Here is an 18,459-nt window from a genome sequence, read left to right on the forward strand (position 1 = left end):
GCGAGTGCCTGTGCGTATGGCTCTTAGTAACCTGATCTATTCTAAAACAGTCCATTGCCGGCGTTGCCATGCTTAATAGCATGGCTTCTGCTTTTGTATCGCAGTGCATCTGTGACAAGAGGAAAGCAGCGAGAGGAAACGAGGCCCAAAGGCCATGACTTCAGTGAACATGGTGGGGTTTTCCAACGGTGCCCAGTCCACTGGCCCAGGCAGCAGCGAGACCATCAGTCCCAGCGCATATGTGTGAGTGTTTTCCTCGGCATCTAACCTGGCCGGTCTCTGTGTTCAAGCATCAATTTGACATGCATATTTAGCAGCTTGTAAATTAATCACAGATTTGTTTCAAGTGGTATGACTGCAATAAAGCGAGTTACGTCGCAAGGACCAAGCCATCAACGCGTTCATTTGAATCTCACGAACACGGTGTAAAAAAATAATTTAGGTGTAGACACTCTTCGCCCGCCGCGACGTGAAGCGTGTTCAGATAATATTCGGCTTTAGTAAATGCGCTGCGGCTACACTTTGCGTACAGCGAGCACTTTTGTATCTATCTATCTATCTATCTATCTATCTATCTATCTATCTATCTATCTATCTATCTATCTATCTATCTATCTATCTATCTATCTATCTATCTATCTATCTATCTATCTATCTATCTATCTATCTATCTATCTATCTATCTATCTATCTATCTATTTGGCTGCCTACATTTAGTAGTTCTGGTGACCGCCTCTATAACGTGGGATAGAGCAAGAAATGAATAGATCATGGAAAACACAATATGTGTTTCCCAGGGAAACTCGTATCGTGTTTTTACTGATGAAGGCCGGACCCCGGCTGAAACTTAGGAAAAATAAAAAGTTTTCGTGCCGTCCTTCATTTTTCGGTATATATATATATATATATATATATATATATATATATATATATATATATATATAGGAAAGAAGTGTAGACCTAAGAGCTCGTTTTTCCGTGTTTTGACACAATAACAGTGAGATCTAACAGACAATAATGCCATGGAATGTATAGGGGAAGTTGTTAGAACAAATTGAATGTACATAAGAAAAAGAAAAGTGGGTGAAAAGATAACCATCCGTGAACAGGAGCCAGCCGTGCGCAGGAGCGTTCCTGCTAACGGCTAACTATCTTTTCACCCACTTTTCTTTCTTCGAATATACATTCCATTTGTTCTAATAACTTCCCCTATACATTCCTTGGCATTATTTTCTGTTATGTCTCATTATTATGGTGTCAAAACGCGGAAAAACGAGCCCTTAGGTATACACTTCTTTCCCTTATTCATTAACGAGGGTCTCGTACTGGCAGACTTGGTGTCATTGTGTTGTATACGAGGGACTATCTGTCAGCTGCCCACTCGTAATAAGATCACGTGCTACGTGACGCCACATGCTCATAAAAGAGTGTTTCACATTCGCCGCTTGGCTACAGAGGGCGCTGACTGACACTCCCACTTCTAAATTCACATATAAATAAAAAAAAGTGGGTGGAGGGAAGGCCGCTGTGATAGCTCAGTGGTAAGAGCATCGAACGCGTTATTCGAAGGTCGTAGGTTTGCTTCCTGCTCACGGCTGATTATGTTTTCACCCACTTTTCTTTCTTCCTATTTACACTCCATTTGTTATAATAACTTCTCCTATACATTCCTTGGCATAATTGTCTGTTAGATCTCATTATTATTATAAATATATATATATATATATATATATATATATATATATTGAAGTTTTTCGGCCTTTGTGAAAGGGATGAAAATATTTCGACGCATTCCAAGCGAGGGTGTGCTGTCAAGACGGGTTGGTTTCCTGTCAGCAAAACGTGCAAAGGGGCCAGGACCGGTCTGCGCAAGGAGGGCACACGAGCCAAGAAAGGCCATCCTGAGCTCGACTCTATGCAAAGCTTTCCAGGAAAACGAGGATATTCGCAGCTAAGCCACAGCTTCTAGCAAACAACCAGGAATGGAATGTGGGGGTGAAGAAACAGGATAATGAACTATGTGCTGCAGCCCTTGCGGGAGCCCGCCTCGACGACCAGGGATTAGTCGACCACACCTCCTTCCCCCTTTCTCCATAGAATCAGCTGAATGGGATGGCATATTTTGACGATATGCGAGCCTACCACGCCATTGTCCTACCCAAACAGTCAAGCAAATTTGACACGTGTACTGGCAGCCGGTTTTTCGAACCTCACACAGCTTCCAGAAGAATCTTGGAAGCCAATGTCATCGGACGTGCGCGAAACTTGGTGACGTGTGCGAAAATGGCGGTGCAGTGCTTTGGCGACCACATTTAGGCATCGCGCGGACTGTGGCCTCTCCACATGCATTGTGTGGTGTCTTTACTCTCCTTCGTGGGTGGAACACCTAGACCATGGAGCGCCCTATTGGCGGAAGCTGCGGACAATGTGCCCAGGGTTGGCGACGCGGCGCTATATAAGCGGAGGACTTTTGTGTATTTTCAAGTTCTACAGTTCAACAGCTCTCCTGTACAGTTCTGATCACTTGATCACCTCTTTTCTAACTCTCAATTACTAATCATGTAAATAAATTGTCTTTTTTTTTATGAGCGCCTCGTCAGACTTGTTCGACGATGGGTCCTTGGACGGGGGCCCGCTACCAAACTGAGACCCGTGGGACCCGGAGTCACAACAATATATATAGTACAGGAACATATTGGCACCAGCTCTGTGACAGCGTGAGAGAAGACATTGACATCCGTGTGTGGCTCGTGCTTGCCGGGTTCCTGCCTTTACCAACTTGTTGCGACTAACGCTTCTTGAATAATAACCTGTGTTTTTACGTAACCTCACTCGTTGTATTCGGTGGAAACATGCTGAGTAACGTCCTGGAGCTCCGCAGCTGTAAGCTATCATCTGATTCCGCGATGACCGAGCGCGTCGATCCCCCACAAGCCTCTTCCGCGCTGCCACCCGTCATGTGGCCTGGTGTACTTCGTCTGCGTGATCCACCCAGTATACAATGGCACTGAAGATCAAAATGTCGAGGACTGGCTGGCAGAGTACGAGCGTGCCAGCGCAATTACCAAGTGGGATGACCCTGCGAACTTGACTCACGTCATCTTCTACTTGACAGATTTGGCCAACCTATGGTTCACCAACCACCAAGCCTGCATCCCCACATGGTCGGTTTTCAAGGAGGCCGTGACCTTGTTTTTCGGTCATCCAGCCATGCCCCGCCGCGGTGTTCTAGTGGCTAAGGTACTCGGCTGCTGACCCGCAGGTCGCGGGTTCGATTCCCGGCTGCGGCGGCTGCATTTCTGATAGAGGCGTAAATGTTAGAGGCCCGTGTACTCAGATTTGAGTGCACGTTAAGAGCCCCAGGTGGTCAAAATTTCCGGAGCCCTTCACTACGGCGTCTCTCATAATCAAATGGTGGCTTTGGTTTGTTAAACCGCACAAATAAATCGGTCGTCCAGCCATGCGCAAACTTCGCGCTCAACTTGGCCTGCGGGGACGATTTCAGCGAAATGGTGAGATCTTCACGAGCTACATTGAGGATGTGATCAGCCTCCGTAGGCGAGTTGATGCGAAGATGACGGAGGCTGACAGAATAAAGAATATACTGAAAGGCATTAATGACGATGATTTTCATATGCTTGTGGCCAAAGACCTACAGACCGTCACGGTCATGATTCAGCTATGTCAATATTTAGATTATCTGCGCAAGCAGCGAAAAGCGGTGAATTTCTACATGTCGCGCTAATACGCAAACAGCGGATATTTCGGCTTTGGAGTGCAAAAGCAGTAGCCCTGACTACAGCGTGTTAATGCCTCAAATTCAACAGTACATCTGGCAGGAAGTTGCTCGACAACTGTTTCTTGCGGCCACCACCAACGAGACCCCCACCGCACTGGATTACTCACTTCGCCATGCTATTCAGACGCAAGTTGCCGAGGCTCTTCCTTCGCCCGCGTCCCCAATATCAGTTGCTGCACCGCTGACTTATACGAAAGCCGTCCGCTGACCTCCTGCCCAACCGCCGCTCCTTTCATACAGTCCAGCCACAAACTACTACAGGTCACCAGTTTCGGTTTATCCGGCGAATCGGCCCTTTTCACCACCTCGCGCACCTATAAACTCTTGGCGTACTGTGTCTGGATAACTGGCCCGTCTTCTACAACTGCGGTATTCCAGGACATGATGCGCGCTATTGTAGTTGCCATGGATTCTATTTTAATGATGCTCAGCATTCCGGCAACATACCTCGGCAATCAGAATCGCATGTGACACCTGATGCACATGCCCCCGCTCACGTCGACCAGACTTCAGCTGACGTCGATCTCCGTCACCCTGTCTTCGGTCTCCTTTCCCCATGCTTCGCCGTTCCAACCACGCCCAGGAGGAAAACTAACAGTCGCAGTTGCTGAGGCAAAAGCTGCGCCACCGACGATATTTCCAAAGCCTCATCTTTCGCCCCCTAACGAGATTGCCGTGTTTGTGAACGGTTTTGCCACAACTGCTCTTGTCGACACAGGTGCCGCTATTTGTGTAATCAGTGAAGAGTTATGCCGCAAACTGGGCAAAGAGACGACTCCTCTGGTTGAAATTTCTTTACGCACAGCGAGTTCGAAGGACGTGCAACCTTTTGCCACATGCACTGCTCGTGCTGTGATTCAAGAAGTGCTTTAGATCATTGAATTTGTCGTCCTTCTGCATGCGTCTCATGAAATCATCCTGGGATGGAACTTTCTTTCCACTAATATTGCGGTTGTCGACTGCGCTTGTGCTCAGCTCGTTTTGTTTCCATTCAGCACGACATTCATAAATCTCCCTTGCTGACCCAAAAGGTGATCGTCGCCGCTGACGTCGTCATCTCTGCTTTTTCGGTCATCGCGGTCTCTCTTTTGTGCAATTCCAACCCCGATTCAACTGCCCTCTTTATGCCGTCACAAGAATGCGCTCGTCGCCGGAATGTTGTCGTCCCGTTTGCCGTCATAACACTTGCCGATGGCTCCAGTGCCGTGTATGTGTGCAATTCGTTCCCTTGTCCTGCTACCTTATTGCATGGAAAATGTATTGGAAATCTTGACCCTTATGACAACATCTTTCTTTTCGATGCCCCTTCTGATACGACGCCGATGTCCATGTTTGCTGTCACAGCTGCCACTGCGCCCTCACTACCTACCGAAAACGTTCTGCTGCGCAGCGTAGACAACGGCCTTACGCAAGACCAGCGCAATCAGCTCATTCAACTACTTGACCGTTTCCGTGCCTCCTTCAAGCACGGACAGCCTCCCTTGGGACGCACGTCAGTTGTCGCTCACCATATCGACACCGGTAATCATAATCTACTTCGTGAGCGCCCCTACCGCGTCTCGCAGGCTGAGCGTGACGTCATCACTCAACATGTCGACGAGATGCTGCAACGTGGTGTTATTGAACACTCACACAGTCCTTGGGCTTCACCAGTGGTCCTCGTGCAAAAAAAAAAAGAATGGCTCCATATGGTTTTGCGTGAATTATTGTCGACTAATTAAGATCACCCGCAAGGATGTTTATCACCTGCCACGCATTGATGACACCTTGAATTGCCTTCAAGGTGCAGAGTTTTTCTCTTCATTGAATCTGCGCTCTGGATATTGGCAAATGCCAATGGCCGAACCAGACCGTCCAAAAACGGCGTTTGTGACCTCTGACGGCTTATAGCAATTTATTGTATTGCCCTTTGGTCTTCGCAATGCGCCTGCAGCTTTTGCAAAAAATTAACAGTGTCCTCAGGTGACTTAAATGGCACATCTGTCTTTGCTGTTTAGACGACATAGTTGTATTCTTGGCGAATTTTGAAACTCATCTTTTCTGTCTAGAACAAGTTCTGCAGTGCCTTACGGCAGCCGGGTAGCAACTAAACTTCAAGAAATGTCGTTTTGGCACCCGCAAACTCGCAACTCTCGGCCACGTTGTTTCAAAAGAAGGAATATCGCCAGACCTTGCCAAACTGCGTGCCGTTGCCGAGTACCTCAAGCCTACTACCCTCAACGAGCTCCATAGTTTTGTAGCCTTTTGTTCCTATTTTCGGCATCTCATTCAGAACTTTGCCTCTATAATTGCCCCCCTGACTCAGCGCGGACCTCTCTGGCTGGAATTCCCATTGCAATGACGCATTCACAGCGCTGCGCCGGCTACTCACGTCTCCGCTGGTTCTCCGCCACTTCGATTCCAATGCAGCCACTGAAATTCACATGGATGCTAGTGGTGTTGGTCTCGGTGTCATTCTCGCTCAACGCAAGGATGGCTGCGACGAGTACGTTGTCGCCTAGGACAGCCGTACGCTAACGAAGACAAAGTCCAACTACTTCGTCACCCAAAAGGAGTGCTTGGTTATCATTTGGGCTATAGGAAAATTTCGCACTTACCTTTACGGACACCAGTTTGATGTTGTCACAGATCAACTTGCCTTATGCTGGCTAGCGTCCATGAAAGATCCTACTGGCCGCCTCGCTCATTGGGCTTTATGCCTTCAGGAATACGACATCCATGTTATTTATCGCTCAGGACGCAGACATTCAGACGCCGATGCATTATCCCGTTCTCCACTGCCTCTTGACTTTGCCTGCTTACCGCCATTTGCGATTCGCCATCGTTGAGCATCACCGACATGCCATCCGAGCAGCGGAAGGATCCCTGGAATAATTCTTTGCTCGACGTTCTCTCTCACAGTTCGTCAGAAACGACTTTACGCTCCCTCTCTCGACAAGCAAGACACTTTGCTGTTCGTGAAGGCTTGTTGTATCGCCGCAATACGTGACCGACAGCCGTAGGTGGCTTCTTGTCATCCCTCGTCATTGGCGCTCAGACATCTGCGCTGCCTTTCACGATGACCCCCAGTGTGGCCACGCTGGAGTATTCAAGACTCATTCTCCTCTTCGTCTAAAATACTACTGGCGCGGCATGTATCGGCACGTTCGGCAGTACGTTCGGTCATGCACCACGTGCCAACGCCGCAAGACGCCTTCTCACAGCACTGCTGGCCCTTTGCTACCCTTAACCTGCCCAGCGAGACCATTTGACTGCATCGGAATTGATATTTATGGTCCTCTACCCAACACTCTTCGAGGCAACCGGTGCATTATCGTCGTCGTCGATCATTTGAGACGCCACGCTAAAACATCTGCGCTGCCTGCTAAAACTGCGAAAGACGTTGCGTCTTTTCTTCTTCGCCATCTCATTTTGCGGCACGGTGCACCTCGTGCACTACTGAGTGACCATGGACGCGTGCTTCTCTCGAACGCCGTCGATGAGCTGCTCAAGGTATGTCGCACTGTCCCTCGGAAAACCTCGGCATGCCATCCTCAAACCAATGGCATGGCAGAACGCTTTAATCGTACCCTTGGAGATATGCTTGCCATGTACGCGTCTGAAGACCACACTAATTAGGACCAAGTGTTCGCTTTTGTCACCTACGCGTACAACTCTGCGCCACAAAGAAACACCGGCTTTTCTCACTTCTTGCTCCTGTACGAACGTGAGCCATCACGCTCACGTTCGTACGTACGTATATATATATATATATATATATATATATATATATATATATATATATAATTATGAAAGTAGATGCGCTTTCACATAACAACTGTTTATTGTGCCGACGTTTCGACAGGAACCCTGTCTTTTTCAAGGCATATATATATATATATATATATATATATATGCGTTTAGATGTAAAGGCAAGAGCAAGTCTTCAGCATGAGTAATACGGTTTCGTCCTAGCCACGTGGATGATGTCTAGCTGGTAACCACGACGAGAGGATCACATGCTTGGCTCTGTGATAATTTTGTAGTTGACATCGCTGAGGCGCTGAAGAACCCGGTAAGGGCTGAAATAACGACGATGGAGGTTATCCGAGTGGCCACGTTGACGTACGGGACTCCAGAGCCATACTTCATCTCCGGGGTGGTTGGTGGCTTCTCTGTGGCGAAGGTTGTACCTGTAAGCATCATATTGTTGCTAAGAGCGAATGCGCAAGCGGGCGAGTTGTCGAGCTTCTTCGGCGCACTGTGCGTACTGGTCAGCATTCCGTGGTGGTCGTAAAGGCGTCAGGTAAAAGCGTGGCGTCTAACATCGTAGTAACTTTGCGGCCGTAAAGCAGGCGGAAAGAGGTAAATCCTGTAGTTTCTTGCACGACGGTGTTTTATGCGAAAGTTACGAAAAGGAAGAAACTGTCCCAGTTCCCATGGTCCATGTCGACATACAGGAAAATCATGTCTGTGATGGTCTTGTTGAGCCGTTTTCTTATTGCGTTAGCTTGTGTATAGTAAGCTGTCGTCCGGCTATGTACGGTGCCGCTCAGTGTCATCACTTCTTCCAGCAGCTGGGTGGTGAAGGCCGTGCCTTGGTCGGTTAGAACCGCGGCCGGGGAACCATGGCGAAGTACGTCAGCATAAATCAAGAAGTCCGTGACATTGCTTACCCTGCCGCGTTGGAATGCTCGTGCTTCGTAGTAGTTGGTTAGAGAATCCGTGGCAATTACTATCCAGCAATTAACCCCTGAATATTCCTAAAATAAACCTAGCAAGTGTACGCCAACTTGTTCAAACGATGCTCGGGGTGGCTCCACAGGGTGTAAAAAACCAGCAGGTCTCATGGGTGGAGTCTTGCGATGCTGGCAGTCTTGGCAGGTTTTGATGTAGTGCATGACGGGGCGGGACTGTTTGGGCCAGTAGTTCTTGTGGCGGATACGAGCCGGAGTACGCGTGAACCCTAAATGCCCGCAAAATCATTTGTCATGGCACGCCTTAAGGATGTCGTCTCGCATCGCAGATGGTACGACCAGTAGGGCGGTTCGAGCATTGGGATCAAACCTTCGCTTGTACAGGACGTTGTCACAGACAAAATGATGAAATCATGCGCCCTAATGTTCGTGATGGCTGTTCGAGCTTGTTCCCGAGATAGTCGATGATTGGGAGAAGTTCCGTGTCATCACGCTGTTTCTGGGCCAAGTCGGTGGCTGTGATGGTCATAAGGAAACTTTCGTCGTCAGTTTGGTCAGGAAGAGTTGACTCGACTGGGGCACGTGATAGGCAGTCAGCATCCGTGTGCTTGCGTCCCGAGTTGTAAACCACCGTAACGTGAAATTGTTGCAGGTGGAGACTCCGTCGAGTGAGACGGCCTGAGGGGTCTTTGAGGATCTCATGCCAGCACTAAGAATTGTGGTTGGTTACTACTTTGAATGGTCGCCCATATAAATGTGGTCAGAACTTGACTATGACCCACACGACAACTAGACATTCCTTTTATGTGGTGGAATAGTTTGTTTCAGCAGATTGTAACGTACGACTAGCGTAGGCGATCACTCGCTTGACACCTTTTTTCCATTGCACAAGGACAGCTCTGAGGCCGACAGTACTTGAATATGTAGGCACTTCAGTGTCGGCTTTTTCGTCGAAATGACCCTACATTGGAGAACTCTCGAGTCGTCGTCGTAGATCGCAAAAAGATCCATGTTGGTTTGGGGCACACAAAAGCAACGTTGTCTCTCGTAAGCTGGTGTAAGGGTCCTGCTATTTACAAAAAGTTCAATACGACGCAACGATAGTACGCACAAAGGCCCAGAAAACGGCGTATGTCGTGTTTCCTCGTTGGAGTTGGAAAGACAGCCATAGGTAGCATTTTCTTGGCGTCTGGGTGAATCCCGTCACTGTTGACTACATGGTCGAGAAACTTGAGCTTCTCGTAGCCATAGCCGCATTTTTCGGGCTTCAGCGACAGGCCAGCTGTTCAGAGTGCTTCAAGTACTTCATGAAGGCGCTGAAGGTGCTGCTCGAAAGTCACGTAAAGAGTACGACGTCATCTAAATAGACAAGCCGCAATTGCCCGTTGAGACCAGACAAAACTGTGTCCATCATTCGTTGAAAAGTCGTTGGTGCGGAGCACAGATCAAAGGAAGCACATTCAATTTGAAGAGCACGTCAGGAGTAATGAAGGCGATCTTTTCCCGGTCACGCTTATCGACCTCAATCTGCCAATAACCACTGCGTAGATCCATGGATGAAAAATATCGGGTGTTTTGAAGGCGGTCGAGTGAGTCATCGATGCGAAGAATCAAATGGAAGTATTTTTTGTCAAGATGTTCAGTTTGCCATAATGAACCCAGAAATGCAATGTTCCGTCTATCTTTTTCACCAACACAATTCGTGATGCCCATGGACTTGTAGATGGCTGAATGATGTCGTCAGCAAGCATTTGTTGTACATGGTCGTGAATGGCGTCTTGTTTTCTGTGGGAAACACAATAAGCACGTTGTAGAATAGGCCTTTCGTTGGGCTCTCTTATGATTCTGTGCTTCGCGACGGGTGTCTGTCTGACTTTGGACGTCGTGGCAAAGCAATCACCGAAGGAAAGCAAGAGGGAGCGAAGAATCTCTTGCTGTGTAGTCGATAGTGCGCAGATCACATCAAGCTTAACCAGAGACTGTTTGTCATCGAGAAATAGGAAGAGAGGTGCGCGAATGAAAAGTTGCCTCTCGATTCTCCGATTTCTTAAATATAGGTGGTGACACAACGTTCACGAAGTGCTAGTATTCATCACTAAAATTTTCTAAAAATTTCGCAGGCTCTTGTGTCAGTTCATTGAGACCACGGGCAGGGCATAGTTGACGAGACAAGAGTTCCGACACATTGCCTTGCATAACTCCAAGAGCCGTTCCGTTGATGTCGCTTAGTACGTTAACCAAAACACTGGAACGGGCTGGTACGGTCACTGAATCGTCGGATACACGCAACACCATCATACGCGATTCGTAATCCTGAGAATGTGCGTTACGTGAAAACGTCACCAGCAATTCTTGGAGAATTTTAATTGCCCCATAATATCGAAGGAAGTCTAATCCCAAGATGACCTGCCTGGAGCATTTCCGCTTTACGACGAGAAACCCGATGAAGGTCGAAGAGGAACAAGTACTCGGTAGTGCACCTCCCAAACTGCTTCACTAGATGACTACACGTGGTATGGAGCTGGGAACCGTTCCTTGGCGTCATCAATTTTCGGAGAGCAGCCACGAAGTCACCACTCATAACGGAGTAATCAGCGCAAGTATTCACGATAGTGGTGGTCGAGTGATTGCCGTTGGTTTTTGAAATATCGTCGGAAATTGCTGCGCCTCGTTCAGAAAATTTCAAGACAGAGAAATTAGCATCGTCAACGTGTCGTGGCGAAGGCTGTTTGTAAGTTTAGTCAACAGCGGCCCCACTCCTGGAGGCCGCCGGCCTCAATTTAGCTGGCGTGGGACAGGACTTGGGACCTGTTTCGTACGCCAAGGAACGTGGCGTAAGGATTAAGTGAGCCGAGGCGCCAAGAAGGTGAGGGTGGCCGGTGGCTTTGTACAGGAGGGAACGGCTGCTGCGCTGCTAGGTATTGTTGAACCTCGCGAGGACGCTCCCCGTTGCTGGGTCGGCGCGCGTTAGGGTGAAACCCCAGAGTGCCCATCCTACCATACGCACACTAGCGGTACAGATGGCCAGCTTCACCGCAGTGGTAGCAAAGGGGCCTATTGTCTGAGGTTCGCCTTACGTCAGATTTACAGGTGACTTCACGCGAAACGTCATACTGGAAAGTGCTCTCGTAGTTATATTCAGGAGCGAATTGACGGGGCGATGGTGAAAAAGTAGAGGGTCGCCTGTGCCCTGTAGAAGGTTGACGACTCCTGAGTGCTTCGGCGTAAGACTGAGCAGGAGCTTCCGCTCGCTCTGAGAGCAATTGTGTGGCCACATTCCTGAGTTAATCGCGAATGATATCACCCAGAATCGTCACACTCGGGTGAGAAGTGGAACGAACTTTGCACGCTCCTCGCGGAGCATGCTCCAGACAAGCTCGCGGAGTGCTGATAAGTCCTGTCCGGAGGTGAAATGTGACACCGCAGCGACAGAAGCTTGGCGGTCACACTGCTGAGAGCGTTGCTGAAGTGCTCGTTTTATGGTAGAAGCTTTAGCGATGAACTGATAGACAGTGGTTGGGGGCTTGCGCATTAGTCCAGCAAAAAGTTGCTTTTTGACACACTGCAGGAGGAGACGAACTTTTTTTGTACACTATTGGTCCGCGCATTCGAACAAGCGTTACATGTCTTCGACAAACATGACCATGTTTTCATTTGGCTTGTGAATCCGGAGCTGCAGAGCCTGCTCGGCTTTTTCTTTCCTTGAGAGTTTTTTGAATGCCTGGCATAGCTGTCTCTGAAATATTTGCCAGCTGGTAATAGACGGCTAATGGTTCTCATACCTGGTATGAGCATAGTCTTCATTGCAAAATAGAAGTAGCGAAGCTTCATGGTTTCATTACATTCATTGGCGGCCGCGTCCCGGTCGAAGTGGTCTAGCCAGTCATCCACTCCCTCGAACACATCGTCATAAAACAGCTTCGGGACGCGTGCTGTGTAGACAACGCTTGGGGTGGATGAGTTGGTCTACGTTGCTCTCTTGCGTCTGACTTGCCGTTGTGTTTGTTATTCTTGCCCAGCTCAAGGGACCAAATTAAGGAGCTAGGTCTAGCAAGCGAGTGCTGAGGCGAAGTGCCAGGTTTTCCTCGGGAATTGTTGAAATGGTGGCAGCAGCTTGAAACGGCTTGAGTTCAAACTCACGAATTTGAAATCTATCCAGCACCTCCACCAGTTTTCTACGGTAATAAAATGAGTGCAAGTAACAGTGTTGAAAGCAGCGTCAATCGAGCATCGCGATTTCGTCGTCGTCTTTTTCAAGCCCAAATTCTTCTTCATGCAAAAGTAATATTGAAGTTGCCACGCAACAGCCAGAAAATTCCTGCATGTCCGTGCCAATATACATAATCCTGACCGGCCTGAAGTGGCAGACCTGTCTCGTTTACTTGGACGACGTCGTGGTGTTTGCCTCCAACTTCGACGGGCACCTCCGCCGCCTTGAAGTTGTACGACAAGCAATCAATATCTCTTGACTCACCCTAAGTTCAGAAAAATGTCGCTTTGAGTAGGAGAAGCTCTTTGGCATGTCAACAGCTGCCATCGCTGCGTCGCCACCATTCACCATTAACAAGACAGTAAGCTGATCGCTCGGCTTGTCCGCCTACAACAGACACTTTCTCAGAGAGTTTTTGCGTATAGCCGAGCCACAACCTCATTTTATAAAGGTACACGTACAAATGAAGTGGGAACTGCGTAATCTGATACTTCTGCATTTCGGCCAATATGCCGGTAAATAAATATATGTCCACGCAAGCGCCTTACAGAAAACTGACGGGTTAGTGAGAATTATGTTTTGTTAGCCTGTCACTATGCGAGGTGGAAGTCAAATATTTGACAACAGAAAGGAGTGCCGCGCCGTTATCTAGACTACATTGAATATTCACCCCAATCTCCATGACAGTTCTTTCAAAGTTGTGACGTGGCCATCACGCCTTGTTTTCGTGTGGTGGTCATCACCTAAACACAAGAACCTTTGGGATGACCTCGCAAACGGGAGCCTGAGTTTGAAATTTTAATATCTCCTGTTTACTATAAGGTCGAAAGTGCCCTTCTAATCTCTGCGCCTTTTCTCATTGTAGTCACCTCATGAACCACTACTACCGCATTGTCTTTAGGCAAGTGCAGGTGTGGCAAGATACAGAAGAAACCAGCGCTCAGTATTACGAGTAAAACAGTAATACAACAGTGCTTAGAAAAGCACACACCTGTCACAGCTGCACTGAAATTTGCATGCTCGAGGGAACTGGCGTAGACATACATACAACTCAGTCGATCGTTTGCAATAAAGCCTTGTTCTCCTTTTCAGGAGGGAAGTCGTGGAGGTGACGCCAGAGTTCACGTAAGTTCAAGATCGCTTCTTTTTGTAACCGTTAGACCTGATGACTTGTGTTGTTGTTTCTTGGCTTACTTTTCTTGGCTTACTTGAAGGCATATATTTCCGTCCGTCCGTCTGTCTGTCTTTGTGTATGCCATACAATTCAGCTACCAGATGAAAGTTAAGCACTTGCTGAACACCCAGGTCTCTTGAACTGGTGGTTGCGTTCATGCTTGTGAACATTATCAATCAAAGAGCTAATAATACGCATATCTGAGGTGCAACATCAAAACGTAAGTGCTCGGTATTGTATATCTTTACTATAAAAATGCATGGATGCGTAATTCAAAGATTCTAGTGTTTCCTACGCTGCGCTGAAAGTGCCACGCCATGCACGAAAAAAGACACCCGGCAGAAGACTATTTTCTTTCCACAATATTTCCAGCGAGGCACGCATATACGGCACCAATTTCGGCACTCACATTGGTTGTGGTGACATAGAGACTGCTATGGAATCATTAGTGTGGAGTACAACCAGATACTCGCGTTAGCCTCTGTTTACTCGTCGTAGACGCATCCTTCTGTTATTTTTTCTGGCCAATCTCTAAACGAGTGGTATGAAGCTTTTGTTTAAGGGCGCTGCAGTAAAGGTCAAGACAACGCATCTACACACATCACTTGTACACCGGCCTACGACTGAACAGGCACGCCGCCGAGCAGAAGCAAGCCGGAGTGCCGATGGAAAGCAGGTGGCACTTTGACGAGTCGGAGCTGGGGTGGGGCTGGTTAGAAGCCTACCGCGTACTGATGGGTAGTGGAGAGATATGTTCTGTTGAAATTTCGCGGCTAATTGAAGTAGCACGTGGTGGCGCCTCTCCACTTCGATAGATAAACAACCATCTAGAAGCTTGCTCTTACGCAACTATGCAAGGAATCGGAAATGCATTCTGTCTTCTATGATGGTTAAATTATCAGAGAACGCTGATACGTATGCTAGCGTCGAACATGCACCTACAAAACCAGTCCCGGTGTGCAGTTCTTCTCACCTTCTCTTAGACCAAGTGCCGAAGCACCAGAATATGACATTCTACCATGCAGTTCGTCCGGGTCATTGCTAGTGTTCCATAATTAAAAAAATATTTACTAGGAGGCGTAAGCGCATAAAGAATTCCCCATAAGCGCAATTGAACAGTCGGTACACTCGGGTCTTTCATTTTCGTGTGTGTGGAAAATGAATATATGCTTTCAACAATAAACCTGTTAACAGCATAGTGGGATGCATGGATGCTAATAAACAAACTTATTTATATTGCAAGTGCTCGTGTCGATCAGTAACCATGCCATGCAGTAATTTAGCATCATCATCATCATCACCAGCCTGACTACGTCCACTGCAGGACAAAGGCCTCTCCCATTGACGCATGCATGTGGGAGGTAGTGGCCAGATACTGCACCAGGGTGGCCAATCCTTTCTCTGGTGCGGGAGTGCGTTCCTGGCGGTGGTTACCGGTGAGGCCGCACCCCAGGCCTCTTAATGCAGTTCCATCACCACGCGGATTTTTTTTATCCGGTGGGGAACTGCGCGGTACCGGGATTTGAACCACGGACCTTTTTCATGTGAGGTGGATGCTCTAACCACTACGCCATCGCCGCAGTTCCTCATTTAGTCATTTAGCACTCCCTTCCAATTCATGTTCATTACCAATTTTGGTTCTTCGTTCAAACAGTTGGTGTGCTCCTGTGTATGGCTCTCATTATTATTATATTGACTAAGAGAACTATTTTCGTGTATTACGTGACATGCATGTCCAAAGTTGTAAACTACATCCAATTGCACTTCTCCTGCAGCTCGGTCACCAACAGTCGCGAGCGCTTCGTTGTGGTGGCGATGAGCGCCTTGCTCCTGCTCATCAGCTGCACGCTTTTCGCCGTCCTCTTCACGCTCCTCTCAGACGACAGTGAGTGCTCCTTTACTTTTGTGTGTGTGATGCTAACCTGCTTAGTGACGCAGCAGTTTTCTGTTTTTCTTATCAACTTTATAGTTTTTTTTCTGAACGAGCAATCTAGGACTGCAATAAGGTAAACTCTATGCGGCATCAAATCATAACCACTTTACAGTGGTGCTCGATGTATGAATGCAATGCTTCGTAAACAGGACGGGGCTCTTAAACGGATGGTCACATTAGGGATGAAATCAACTTTCGTAATAAAAAAAGCATCCCATAGTTTTTGTAAATCGCGAACAGTGTAGTCAAAACTGCACAATGATACACTATGGCCAAAGTTTTACAGTTCACCATAGGCTTAAGCTAATTTGTACACAAAACCCGTTCGACGGCGTAAGCGTATTAACGACCTTTGTTTTAACACCTACACGGACAAACAGTGCTGATAAGAGAGAAAGAGGGAGGGGGTAGTTTTAAAATTCATATCGTACGAAAGCAACCAACATCGGCAGCTGTGAATATGTAAAGTAAAATATTTAACGTCATTTTTTAAAATAGTGAAATCATAGATAAAATAGAGCCCACAATAAGCAGTGACCAGAAGACAAGATAGACATCCCGTGATATCGCATTACGAGTGCGTCTACACTAACGAAAGCCTTTTGTTACCACTAACAAACCAACCAAATAGTTGCCAGTTTGCAATAATGTAGAAAGTGGCTGTTGGATCAGCATATTAACTCAGCTGTACTTTAATAGGCTGTAGTAGTTATAGAAAGGTATCTATCTATCTATCTATCTATCTATCTATCTATCTATCTATCTATCTATCTATCTATCTATCTATCTCTATGTCTGGATGCTGTCCTGATCACCTGCCTACCTTGAGGAAGGTCAATATTATGGCTGAAGCGTAAGAGGGTTTGAAGATTATGTGTGACTGGATGCCATTTGTCAAAACAACTTTGCATGAAGACCGAAGCAAGTGTGTGACGGTTAAAAGCCACTATTGTTGAAGCGCTGGCCACTACACAAACAATACACAAGTACGTACTCCTATGATAGTCATCGCGCTGGCTTAATGTCAATTGTATTCCTAAACACCAACCTCTGTAGGGGCCTTAGGTGCAACCATGGCCGCTGGATAAAAAACCTTGTTTTTTATCTAGCAGCCGTGGTACCACTACTGAGGGCAACTGTCCTACGGCGTCGACACAACAATCAGGTTACCGCTTCTGATATTGAAATACCCCTGTTGGAATCGCGACGTAGCTGTATACAAATATACGCATGTTCTAGAAAACATACGACTGACTGTCCATAAGTCTGCTCGTACAGTTGCACATGTCTCTAGCATTATTTCCTGATGTTTCGCTCAACTAAATTTACATCACAGGCATCATTGCTCTACATGACTCGCATAATATAGATTGAAATTTTATTTGGGAACTGCCGAATTATTTTTACCGCATTACTATTTATTTTTTGACAGTAGGTTGATATTCTTGGAAGTAGGATAACATGTGGTAGATATTTATTTATTCACAGTAAGTTGATACTCTTGCAAGTAGGGTAACATGTGGTAGCATCAAGCGCTCGTTTATAGTAAACTAATGCAATGCCTGCCAACGAAAAGAGATTGAGTACTTGTGTAGCACTACTTTCTTTCTTCTCCCCACAGTCTTTTCGATACCAACTGTAATAAGTAAGTATACAGGACTTTTTATCTAATTATGTCGGTATTCGTAAGTAATGAAAGCTTCATACTGATTGCCAAGATTAAGTCTGCTTTATGCTACTGACGCCTGTAGTGCAACATCGGTTCACAAAGCCTACACGCAAGAACAGCATCAAGGGCCCGGGAGGAGCCCTTGAAGTGTTCTCGCTTTAATCCTGGTGGAAGACCTCAGAAGGCGCCTGCTCGCACTCAATGAAATTGCTTTTTCGTGGAACGCTTCTTTTTCAGGGATGTTACGACCATTTTTGACCTGTGTATATGTTTATAAAAGCCCTGTTTGCTAAACATTGATGCTGAATCTCGTTACAGGAACCTCAACTAAGTCCAAGGAGGCGATTTATGCTGCTTGTCGGGCGTTTAGTTTTGCAAGAGGCTGGTCGATTTATGATATATAAGCGAATATCGTGCATTCTTATTATTAAAGAGCGAAAACACCTGACGTGTTAGTCTGTGCAGTAATTCAGAAAGGGTACAAGACCAGAATGTTTTTAGAGAAACGGGTTCATTACTACGCAACCATGTGTGCTCAACAACCTGGTGTACGACGACACCAAGTCCTGCTCAAGGCTCTCTTGTGGTTTTGCCGAAACAGGAGCTGTTGGCAGACGATCACAAGGCCATTAAACATTATAGTAAGATGACTGGACAACTCTTGGTTTACATGGTTTTCTTTTCAACAAATCGGTATCACCGTTGCGCCCACCTCCCCCACCTGATAATTTGAGTAGTTAATGTGTTATCGCAATACCTCTGGAGCCGACGTTCTGTGAGAACATCATAGTGGCGTCATGATAAACTCGCAAATAGTGCAAGCATATGACGTCATGATGACGTCTAATACCACGTTTCTTGTGATTAAGTGGTAATTTTGGACCATCGTATCTTTTTGCAGAATCTCGCTTAGATATTTACGATAGATGTGAGCCTTTGGCCTTATATGTGAGCGACTGTATTTTGGAAGGTATTGTGTTAGTGTTTCACGGCACACG

General features: G+C 46.9%; 1 protein-coding gene across 1 annotated transcript; it reads left to right on the forward strand.

Annotated features, from left to right (window-relative positions):
* The first annotated feature begins 105 nt into the window (after positions 1 to 105).
* Positions 106 to 17,909, forward strand: LOC119159876 (uncharacterized). Its single transcript, XM_075883999.1, has 4 exons — positions 106 to 243; positions 13,778 to 13,810; positions 15,635 to 15,744; positions 17,780 to 17,909. The coding sequence occupies exons 1-4, from the start codon at positions 155 to 157 to the stop codon at positions 17,863 to 17,865; spliced, it is 318 nt and encodes a 105-aa protein (XP_075740114.1). The 5' UTR covers positions 106 to 154; the 3' UTR covers positions 17,866 to 17,909.
* The last annotated feature ends 550 nt before the right edge of the window (positions 17,910 to 18,459 follow it).

Source organism: Rhipicephalus microplus, unplaced genomic scaffold (genome assembly GCF_043290135.1).
Source record: "Rhipicephalus microplus isolate Deutch F79 unplaced genomic scaffold, USDA_Rmic scaffold_23, whole genome shotgun sequence".
NCBI classification, from domain to species: domain Eukaryota; kingdom Metazoa; phylum Arthropoda; class Arachnida; order Ixodida; family Ixodidae; genus Rhipicephalus; species Rhipicephalus microplus.